General features: G+C 42.6%; 1 protein-coding gene across 5 annotated transcripts in view; it reads right to left on the bottom strand.

Annotated features, from left to right (window-relative positions):
* LOC110487846 (CYFIP-related Rac1 interactor A) overlaps positions 1-12,500 on the bottom strand; it is a 75,783-nt gene that overhangs the window by 5,732 nt on the left and 57,551 nt on the right. For all 5 annotated transcript variants that reach the window (XM_090228546.1, XM_090228547.1, XM_090228545.1 and 2 more), the window contains 3 exons: positions 5,057-5,193; positions 3,396-3,473; positions 2,078-2,194 (listed from right to left, as the gene is read on the bottom strand). In XM_090228546.1, coding sequence (XP_090084672.1) covers positions 2,078-2,194; positions 3,396-3,473; positions 5,057-5,193 — 332 coding nt within the window. The remainder of the gene's footprint in view (positions 1-2,077; positions 2,195-3,395; positions 3,474-5,056; positions 5,194-12,500) is intronic.

Raw genomic sequence — 12,500 nt, forward strand, 5'->3', positions numbered from 1 at the left:
CACAAAGTGTCACTGCTAACCTCGTGCGACAGCAACCCTTGTCCTTTTGGACAAAAATTATAAGAATATGGAGAGTTATGAAGTTATGAAAACTGGTTGTTTTACAAATGTTGATCTAATAATATGGCTACTAATAGTCAAAATATTACAGATTTGACGATATTCTTGAAGAAAAATGTAATGTGAATTTCTTCTTCACGTTTTGCCCAAATCTCCATGGGTGACTTCACACTAAATGTCATGTAGTTCGCTCATACTTCGAGTTATCCGTCTGAAACTTTGCACATACACTGCTGCCATCTTGTGGACACCATCGGAATTACACCCAGAGTGATGGCTAGAGCTGGGACCCTCCTACATTCAATTCACCTTTCCACAAACTTCAAAGAGTTTCCTTTCAAATGGTACTAAGACTATGCATATCCTTGCTTCAGGGCCTGAGCTACAGGCAGTTAGATTTGGATATGTCATTTTAGACTGAAAATTGAAAACAATTGTACAATCTTTATGTTACCATTGTCTAATATACATTTGTTGTGTTTATTTTTTGTCTACTGATAATTGCTTCAGTGTTGTTGAGTCTAAGAACGCTGTAGGATCAGTCCAACTGTTATTTCATTCTGATTTATAAACACATTATAGTTGAACATTTTAAAAAAGGTGGCTATCCCTAACAAGTTTTAAGAACAAATTATTACTTACAATGATGGCCTACCGGGGAAGAGAGGGTTAACTGCCTTGTTCAGGGGCAGAACAACAGATCTTTACCTTGTCAATTCAGGGATTCAATCTAGCAACCTTTCAGTTACTGACCCAACGCTCTAACCACTAGGCTACAGGAGACCTATATTAAACAGCCATCACTAACACAGAGAGGCTGCTGCCTACATAGAGACGGGAAATAATTGACCACTTTAATAAATGGAACACTAGTCACTTTAATAATACCACTTTAATAATGTTTACATATCTTGCATTACTCATCTCATCTGTACTGTATTTTATACAATCTATTGCATCTTGCCTATGCCGCTCTGTCATTGCTCATCCATATATTTATATGTATATATTCTGAGTCCATTCCTCTACTTAGATTTGTGTGTATTAGGTAGTTGTTGCGGAATTTTTAGATTACATGTTAGATATTGCTGCACTGTCAGAACTAGAAGCACAAACATTTCGCTACGCTCGCAACAACATCTGCTAATCATGTGTATGTGAACAATAAAATGTGATTTGACTTGATTTGGTCACATATACCTTAAAAAACAATGGAGGGGCGTGGAGAAGAAAACCAGTCAGTATCTGGTGTAACCACCATTCACCTCATGCAGTGGGACACATCTCCTTCACATAGAGTTGATCAGGAAGATCGAGGCCTGTGGAATGTTGTGTCACTCCTCTACAATGGCTGTGTGAAGTTGCTGGATATTGGCGGGAAAATGGAACACACTGCAGTACACATCGATCCAGAGCATCCCAAACATGCTCAATGGATGTGTGAAGTTGCTGGATATTGGCAGGAAACTGGAACACACTGTAGTACACATCAATCCAGATCATCCCAAACATGCTCAATGGCTGTGTGAAGTTGCTGGATATTGGCGGGAAACTGGAACACACTGTAGTACACATCGATCCAGAGCATCCCAAACATGCTCAATGGCTGATATGTCTGGTGAATATGCAGGCCATGGAAGAACTGGGACATTTTCAGCTTCCAGGAATTGTGTTCAGATCCTTGCGACAGGAAGCAGTACATTATGATGCTGAAAGGTGATGGCGGCGGATAAATGGCACGACAATGGGCCGCTGGATGTCGTCAAGAGTGTGAAAAGCTGTCATCAAGGTGAAGGGTGGCTACTTTGAAGAATCTCAAATATAAAATATATTTTTGATTTGTGACTTGGGGTGCAGTGAGGCTAGTATAGGGTAACTTGGGGTAGTAGTTATTAGAGGCTTGAGGTAGGTTCTTAATTTAGGGGGAAGGAGCTGAAGCTAGTTAAGAGCTAGAGGGAGGGGAGGGACGGAGGAAGGGACTCAAACTAGGGGACAGGGGTCATGACCTCTGACTGACCTCTGACACAAACTTGGTGGTGGCATTACTCAGGGTCTTCAGCATGGGTGTGGCCTCGGCGTAGAACAGAGACATCCGATTGGCCATCTCGTTGTTCACCTCGTTCTCCGCCTCCAACTGCAGCAGAGAGAGATGGTTGGAACACGAAAACATTTAAATATTTGGCACACGATTCCTCTTTAATTGTTGTGTATCTGCACGTCATCTAACGGGACATCGTCGGATGCTCTTCCTGCCTGCAATTACATTTCACATTTACATTTCTGTCATTTATCAGACGTTATTATCCAGAGCGACTTACATTCATCTTAAGATAGCTAGGTGGGACAACCACATATCACAGTCATAGTCAGTACATTCATCTACAGATAGCTAGGTGGACCAGTCATAGTCAGTACATTCATCTACAGATAGCTAGGTGGACCAGTCATAGTCAGTACATTCATCTACAGATAGCTAGGTGGACCAGTCATAGTCAGTACATTCATCTACAGATAGCTAGGTGGACCAGTCATAGTCAGTACATTCATCTACAGATAGCTAGGTGGACCAGTCATAGTCAGTACATTCATCTACAGATAGCTAGGTGGACCAGTCATAGTCAGTACATTCATCTACAGATAGCTAGGTGGACCAGTCATAGTCAGTACATTCATCTACAGATAGCTAGGTGGACCAGTCATAGTCAGTACATTCATCTACAGATAGCTAGGTGGACCAGTCATAGTCAGTACATTCATCTACAGATAGCTAGGTGGACCAGTCATAGTCAGTACATTCATCTACAGATAGCTAGGTGGACCAGTCATAGTCAGTACATTCATCTACAGATAGCTAGGTGGACCAGTCATAGTCAGTACATTCATCTACAGATAGCTAGGTGGACCAGTCATAGTCAGTACATTCATCTACAGATAGCTAGGTGGGACAACCACATATCACAGTCATAGTAAGCAACATTTTCTTTAATAAAGCAGCCATCAGAAAAGTCAGAGTTAGGAAGGTTGAATAATAATCAAGTGTGAGTGTTAGTTCAATTCATTCAACATCTACACAAAGAGATCAAAACAGTACAATGTGATGACCAGTGGCTTTTTTTTGTTAACAGTTGGTAATGAGCACTGTTACCATAGCAACTGTCTGACAGTTTAGCCAAGCGATCCAGGTTACGGAACCAATGTAGCACAGGCCGACATGGTCTTACCTGCTGGTTGTTCAGCCTGTTTCTACTGATGATCTTACCTGCTGGTTGTTCAGCCTGTTTCTACTGATGATCTTACCTGCTGGTTGTTCAGCCTGTTTCTACTGATGATCTTACCTGCTGGTTGTTCAGCCTGTTTCTACTGATGGTTCTCCTGTAGTAGCTGAAGTCATTCTGAATGGCTGGGTTTGTCATCTAGAGAGAGAGAGGGGGGGAGGGGGGGGGTAAGTTAAACAGTAGCTATAATCAGTGCAGTGAAAACACTTTGGGGGGGGGGGGGTGTAAGTCAGTGTGCGCTACTCCACCGCTTATACAGTAACTACAATTGGTAAATTATATTGATTGAACGTGATTTGGAAAGGCACACACCTGTCTATATAAGGTCCCTACAGTTGACAGTGCATGTCAGAGCAAAAACCAAGACACGAGGTTGAAGGAATTGTCCGTAGACCTCAGAGACAGGATTGTGTCGATGCACAGATCTGAGGAAGGGTACCAAAACATTTCTGCAGCATCGAAGGTCCCCAAGAACACAGTGGCCTCCATCATTCTTGAATGGAAGAAGTTTGGAACCACCAAGATTCTTCCTAGACCTGGCCGCCCGGCCAAACTGAGCAGTCGGGGGAGAAGGGCCTTGGTCAAGGAGGTGACCAAGAACCCGATGGTCACTCTGACAGAGCTCCAGAGTTCCTCTGTGGAGATGAGAGAACCTTCCAGAAGCACAACCATCTCTGCAGCACTGGGAGAACGGAACAAAGTACAGAAAGATCCTTAATGAAAGCCTACTCCAGAGCGCTCACGACCTCAGACTGGGTTGAAGGTTCACCTTCCAACGGGAAAACAACCCTTAGCACACAGCCAAGACAATGCAGGAGTGGCTTCGGGACAAGTCTCCTTGTGTGACCCAGCCAGAGTCTGGACTTGAACCCAATCGAACAACTCTGGAGAGACCTGAAAATGTCTGTGCAGCAATGCTCCCCATCCAACTTGACAGATCTTGAGAGGAACTGCAGAGAAGAATGGGAGAAACTCCCCAAATACAGGGGTGCCAAGCTTGTAGCATCATACTCAAGAAGATTCAAGGCTGTAATCGCCGCCAAAGGTGCTTCAACAAAGTACTGAGTAAGGGGTCTGAATACTTAAGTAAACCAGTGTATTTTTATTTTTTTCACAAAAAAAATCTGTTTTTCCTTTGTCATTATGGGGTATTGTGACGTCATTATGGGGTATTGTGACGTCATTATGGGGTATTGTGATGTCATTATGGGGTATTGTGATGTCATTATGGGGTATTGTGTGTAGATTGATGAGGGGGAAAAAAACTGTTTATTATTAATCAATTTTAGAATAAGTTTGTAATGTAACAAAATGTGGAAAAAGTCAAGTGGTCTGAATACTTTCCAAAGGCTCTGTATCAAATAAATGACATCCAGCTCAAGTCTGCAGCTATGCATTTGGTTCGCTAACCTGCTAGCTCAGTGGCTAGATGTCAAGATCAAGCTTCATGGTTACAGCAGATGCATTCAGTCCCCTATTGGAGCAAGATCTCTGTTGCCCAAAAAAATCTGTGCGCCCCCCCCAAAAATAAATACAAATGTAAATGGCACCCCTTGTATGCACATTGGGTAACACCAAGTACTCCGGTATGGTTCAGAAACGGTATGACGGTATGTTCTGGATACCACCCAACGAAAGCAACCCCCATCTTTCCTGGACAGACTATGGATACATAAATGGTACCTCATTCCCTTCCTCATTCCTTTTCTCCTCCTTCTCACCTTTAGTTCGTCGAAGCTGAGGGTAAAGTGGAGTATCTCAGCGAACTGTTTGGCCAGGGCCTGTTCTCTCTCCAGGTGCTGCATGGGAGCGTAGGGAGGGCTCGTCAGCGCCTCCAACAGGCTACGCAGGGCATTCTCTACATAGACACATAATAATGTACATTACATTAGTACCGAACAAATTAATTCATTACGTTTTATTTTTGTGACAAATCGCCACTTGGTCACCCATCCCTTATGGGATTAATTCATTAATAAACACATTAAACAAACATGACAATAATTCACTGTGATAATTATTCTGGTGTTTTGTGCAGTGCGCATCGCATAAACAGTGACAAAGTATCCATACATAATATTACAAATATATATGTATATATATATGTATACATACTATATATATATATATATATATACATACTATATATATATATATATATATATATATATATTAACATTTAATACATCAATACGGAATATTTAAATATATATGTATATAATGTATATACTGTGTATATATAGATATATATATATATGTAAAAAAACATGTAAATCAGTGCATAATACAAAATAAGGTTATCCAAGCAATAATTATATCCACTATAACTATGAAATAACACATCTTGAGTCATGTAGTAACCAGACAAGTATTTACTAAATCAAAATATATTTTATATTTGAGATTCTTCAAAGCAGCCACCCTTTGCCTTGATGACAGCTTTGCTCACTCTGGGCATTCTCTCAACCAGCTTCATGAGCTAGTCACCTGGAATGATTCCATATGTGTTATTTCACAGTTTTGATGTCTTCACCGTTATTCTACAACGTAGAAAATAGTAAAATAAAGAAAAACCTTTGAATGAGTAGGTCTGTCCAAAAATGTTGCCTGGTACTGTATATATATATATATATACACACACTTGCTTACGCACACATTGTGATATTGTTGTATTGAACATGTTGTGTTTTGGATATGTGGTGGCGTAGGGATGTTATATCATGTACCGTTTTATCATTAGCTCCTTCAGTACAAACATAGTTCACTGTTTTAATCTGTTGTTTCATATGTAATGTGGGTGCTTTGGTAATGTGGGTGCTTTGGATCCCTGATCTGACCTGTTTCAATACGCAGAGGCAATATCCCTGATCTGACCTGTTTCAATACGCAGAGACAATATCCCTGATCTGACCTGTTTCTATACGCAGAGACAATATCCCTGATCTGACCTGTTTCAATACGCAGAGGCAATATACCTGATCTGACCTGTTTCAATACGCAGAGACAATATCCCTGATCTGACCTGTTTCAATACTCAGAGGCAATATCCCTGATCTGACCTGTTTCAATACGCAGAGACAATATCCCTGATCTGACCTGTTTCAATACGCAGAGACAATATACCTGATCTGACCTGTTTCAATACGCAGAGACAATATCCCTGATCTGACCTGTTTCAATACTCAGAGGCAATATCCCTGATCTGACCTGTTTTAATACGCAGAGGCAATATCCCCGATCTGACCTGTTTCAGCACGCAGAGACAATATCCCTGATCTGACCTGTTTCAATACGCAGAGACAATATACCTGATCTGACCTGTTTCAATACGCAGAGACAATATCCCTGATCTGACCTGTTTCAATACTCAGAGGCAATATCCCTGATCTGACCTGTTTCAATACGCAGAGGCACTATCCCTGATCTGACCTGTTTCAATACGCAGAGGCACTATCCCTGATCTGACCTGTTTCAATACGCAGAGACAATATCCCTGATCTGACCTGTTTCAATACGCAGAGACAATATCCCTGATCTGACCTGTTTCAATATGCAGAGACAATATCCCTGATCTGACCTGTTTCAATACTCAGAGGCAATATCCCTGATCTGACCTGTTTCAATACGCAGAGGCAATATCCCTGATCTGACCTGTTTCAATACTCAGAGGCAATATCCCTGATCTGACCTGTTTCAATACGCAGAGACAATATCCCTGATCTGACCTGTTTCAATACTCAGAGACAATATCCCTGATCTGACCTGATTCTATACGCAGAGGCAATATCCCTGATCTGACCTGTTCTCAATTTGGGTTTATGATTAATCTCCTCCACAAATTTATTTTCATATTGCAACATCAGTTGTTGTTTAGTAGAGTCTATGTTTTACGTTATTTGGTTTCGTACAACTGTTCCCAGTCAGGCTGTTCCCAGTCAGGCTGTTCAGGCTGTTCCCAGTCAGGGAACTGACTGTTCCCAGTCAGGCTGTTCCCAGTCAGGCTGTTCAGGCTGTTCCCAGTCAGGGAACTGACTGTTCCCAGTCAGGCTGTTCCCAGTCAGGCTGTTCCCAGTCAGACTGTTCCCAGTCAGACTGTTCCCAGTCAGGCTGTTGGTAAAGGTTAGACATTTCAGTTGCCCAGGCGGCCCCTATGGAGAGACACAATTGAAAAACGTTGCTAGAAATTCGGGCAATTGGCATATCCAACAGTCTATTCCAAAGTCTCACCATACAGGCCTTCCGTCTCACCTCACAGGGTACCCAGCCCGTGTCCCCAGTTACTGTCATACAGGCCTTCCGTCTCACCTCACAGGGTACCCAGCCCGTGTCCCCAGTTACTGTCATACAGGCCTTCCGTCTCACCTCACAGGGTACCCAGCCCGTGTCCCCAGTTATTGTCATACAGGCCTTCCATCTCACCTCACAGGGTACCCAGCCCGTGTCCCCAGTTACTGTCATACAGGCCTTCCGTCTCACCTCACAGGGTACCCAGCCCGTGTCCCCAGTTATTGTCATACAGGCCTTCCATCTCACCTCACAGGGTACCCAGCCCGTGTCCCCAGTTATTGTCATACAGGCCTTCCATCTCACCTCACAGGGTACCCAGCCTGTGTCCCCAGTTATTGTCATACAGGCCTTCCATCTCACCTCACAGGGTACCCAGCCCGTGTCCCCAGTTACTGTCATACAGGCCTTCCGTCTCACCTCACAGGGTACCCAGCCCGTGTCCCCAGTTATTGTCATACAGGCCTTCCATCTCACCTCACAGGGTACCCAGCCTGTGTCCCCAGTTACTGTCATACAGGCCTTCCGTCTCACCTCACAGGGTACCCAGCCCGTGTCCCCAGTTATTGCCAGTATATGTGCAAACCTGTGGACACCTTAAAAAATAACATACTGCTCTGTTGTGGATGTGTTAATTTTTGAGAACCTATCACCTCACACTCCCGCTGAATACTCCAGGAACGGACAATTGAAGTCAGAAGTTTATATAACCTTTTGCCAAATACATTTAAACTCAGTTTTTCACAATTCCTGACATTTAATCTGAGTAAAAATACCCTGTTTTAGGTCAGTTATTGATGTAAAAAATGTATCACTATCCACTTTAAACAATGCCACTTAATATAATGTTTACATACCCTACATTACTCATGTCATATGTATATACTGTACTCTATACCTTCTACTGCATCTTGCCATCTTTATGTAATACATGTATCACTAGCCACTTTAAACTATGCCACTTTTATGTTTACATACCCTACATTACTCATCTCATATGTATATACTGTACACGATACCATCTACTGCATCTTGCCTATGCCGTTCTGTAACATCACTCATTCATATATCTTTATGTACCTATTCTTTATCCCTTTACACTTGTGTGTATAAGGTAGTAGTTGTGGAATTGTTAGGTTAGATTACTCATTGGTTATTACTGCATTGTCGGAACTAGAAGCACACGCATTTCGCTACACTCGCATTAACATCTGCTAACCATGTGTATGTGACAAATAACATTTATTTTATTTGAATTGAGTTAGGATCATCACTTTATTTTCAGAATGTGAAATGTCAGAATAATAGTAGAGATAATGATTTAGTTCAGCTTTTATTTCTTTCATCACATTCCCAGTGGGTCAGAAGTTTGCATACACTCAATTAGTATTTGGTGGCATTGCCTTCAAATATTTCAGGTAGCCTTCCATAAGCTTCCCACAATAAGTTGGGTGAATTTTGGCCCATTCCTCCTGACAGAGCTGGTGTAACTGAGTCAGGTTTGTAGGCCTCGTTGCTCGCACACACTTTTTTAGTTCTGCACAAACATCTTCTATAGGATTGAGGTCAGGGCTTTGTGATGGCCACTCCAATACCTTGACTTTGTTGTCCTTAAGCCATTTTGGCACAACTTTGGAAGTATGCTTGGGGTCATTGTCCATTTGAAAGACCCATTTGCGACCAAGCTTTAACTTCCTAACTGATGTCTTGAGATGTTACTTCAATATATCCACATAATTTTCATTTCTCATGACGCCATCTATTTTGTGAAGTGCACCAAACAGTTCTATTTTTGTTTCAACGGACCAGAGGACATCTCTCCAAAAAGTGCAATCTTTGTCCCCATGTGCAGTTGCAAACCGTAGTCTGGCATTTTTATGGTGGTTTTGGAGCAGTGGCTTCTTCCTTGCTCATTTTACTGTGTATATAGATAATTTTGTACCTGTTTCCTCCAGCATCTTCACAAGGTCCATTGCTGTTGTTCTGGGATTGATTTGCACCTTTCGTACCAAAGTGCGTTCATCTCTAGGAGACAGAACGCGTCTACTTCCTGAGCAGTGTTACGGCTGCGTGGTACCATGGGGTTTAGACTTGCGTACTATTGTTTGTACAGATGAACGTGGTACCTTCAGGTGTTTGGAAATTGTTCCCAAGGATGAACCAGACTTGTGGAGGTCTACAATTGTTTTTTCTGAGGTCTTGGCTGATTTCTATTCGATTTCCCATGATGTCAAGCAAAGAGGCTCTGAGTTTGAAGGTAGGCCTTGAAATACATCCACAGGTACACCTCCTATTGACTCAAATGATATCAATTAGCCTATCAGAAGCTTCTAAAACCATGACATCATTTAAAAAGAAAATCCAAACTGTTTAAAGGCACAGTCAATGTAGTGTATGTTAACTTCTGACCCACTGGAATTGTGATACAGTGAATTATAAGTGAAATAATCTGTCTGCAAACAATTGTTGGAAAAATGACTTGTGTCATGCACAAAGTAGATGTCCTAACCAACTTACCAAACTATCGTTTGTTAACAAGAAATTTGTGGAGTGGTTGATAAACGAGTTTTAATGACTCCAACCTAAGTGTATGTAAACTACCGACTTCAACTGTATCTCTTATCACACCACACTCCCGGAGAATTCTCCAGGACAGGACACGTACATATCTGACACAGTTTGGAATACGTGGCATAACTCCCAGAAGAACTCTACTTAGTATTTTATTAGGATTTCCTTTAGCTGTTCCAGAAGCAGCAGCTACTCTTCCAGGAGTCCTCACAAAACACATGAAACACAATACAGAACATTAATTAGTATCCCCATTAGCTGTTCCAGAAGCAGTAGCTACTCTTCCAGGAGTCCTCACAAAACACATGAAACACAATACAGAACATCAATTAGTATCCCCATTAGCTGTTCCAGAAGCAGTAGCTACTCTTCCTGGAGTCCTCACAAAACACATGAAACACAATACAGAACATCAATTAGTATCCCCATTAGCTGTTCCAGAAGCAGTAGCTACTCTTCCTGGAGTCCTCACAAAACACATGAAACACAATACAGAACATCAATTAGTATCCCCATTAGCTGTTCCAGAAGCAGTAGCTACTCTTCCAGGAGTCCTCACAAAACACATGAAACACAATACAGAACATCAATTAGTATCCCCATTAGCTGTTCCAGAAGCAGTAGCTACTCTTCCTGGAGTCCTCACAAAACACATGAAACACAATACAGAACATCAATTAGTATCCCCATTAGCTGTTCCAGAAGCAGTAGCTACTCTTCCTGGAGTCCTCACAAAACACATGAAACACAATACAGAACATTAATTAGTATCCCCATTAGCTGTTCCAGAATCAGCAGCTACTCTTCCTGGAGTCCTCACAAAACACATGAAACACAATACAGAACATTAATTAGTATCCCCATTAGCTGTTCCAGAAGCAGTAGCTACTCTTCCTGGGGCTCCACATTAAACATGACACATAATACAGAACATTAATTAGTATCAAGGACAGAACTACGTACACTTGTCGAGTCCTACCATTAACATTAGTATTCAGTCAGCTGTTCACGCGTGATGCGTTTTTCAACGTTACCAACTGGCTTTCAAATCTGGGTTTTATAATGCTCCCACACTACACGTTTTAATGAGCGTTTGTGGCTCCTTATAACTGCCTTATAACCTTTATAATGTATAATGGCTGTGTCTAAATGCAGTCACAATGTAGTACCCATGTGTGATTCATAGATTGCATTGTGTGCATTCCTGTGTCTCTGTCCTAATCATATCCCTCACTATGGTGTCCATTCACATGCTATTGAACCCAGACCACGGTATAGATGCATGTAGCTCTGTCAGGGTAATGGCTCAGCCTGTTCCGTGGGGACCAATCCCTTCCCTCTGAATCATTAACTATTCAACAGCTCCTATAAATACGATACGGATGTGTTTAATCTGAGACGGCCTGGGTAGAAACTCCACTGTCCCTCCTGCTGCTGCTGGCCCACAGCTACTGCAGCATAGATATAGAATAGGTAGAAACTCCACTGTCCCTCCTGCTGCTGCTGGCCCACAGCTACTGGAGCATAGATATAGAATAGGTAGAAACTCCACTGTCCCTCCTGCTGCTGCTGGCCCACAGCTACTGCAGCATAGATATAGAATAGGTAGAAACTCCACTGTCCCTCCTGCTGCTGCTGGCCCACAGCTACTGCAGCATAGATATAGAATAGGTAGAAACTCCACTCTCGCTCCTGCTGCTGCTGGCCCATAGGTACTGGAGCATAGATATAGAATAGGTAGAAACTCCACTGTCCCTCCTGCTGCTGCTGGCCCACAGCTACTGCAGCATAGATATAGAATAGGTAGAAACTCCACTGTCCCTCCTGCTGCTGCTGGCCCACAGCTACTGCAGCATAGATATAGAATAGGTAGAAACTCCACTGTCCCTCCTGCTGCTGCTGGCCCACAGCTACTGCAGCATAGATATAGAATAGGTAGAAACTCCACTCTCGCTCCTGCTGCTGCTGGCCCATAGGTACTGGAGCATAGATATAGAATAGGTAGAAACTCCACTGTCCCTCCTGCTGCTGCTGGCCCACAGCTACTGCAGCATAGATATAGAATAGGTAGAAACTCCACTCTCGCTCCTGCTGCTGCTGGCCCATAGGTACTGGAGCATAGATATAGAATAGGTAGAAACTCCACTGTCCCTCCTGCTGCTGCTGGCCCACAGCTACTGCAGCATAGATATAGAATAGGTAGAAACTCCACTCTCGCTCCTGCTGCTGCTGGCCCATAGGTACTGGAGCATAGATATAGAATAGGTAGAAACTCCACTCTCCCTCCTGCTGCTGCTGGCCCACAGCTAC

The sequence above is a fragment of the Oncorhynchus mykiss genome, chromosome 30, assembly GCF_057628025.1.
Source record: "Oncorhynchus mykiss isolate SJ-2025 chromosome 30, ASM5762802v1, whole genome shotgun sequence".
In the NCBI taxonomy this organism is placed as follows: Eukaryota; Metazoa; Chordata; class Actinopteri; order Salmoniformes; family Salmonidae; genus Oncorhynchus; species Oncorhynchus mykiss.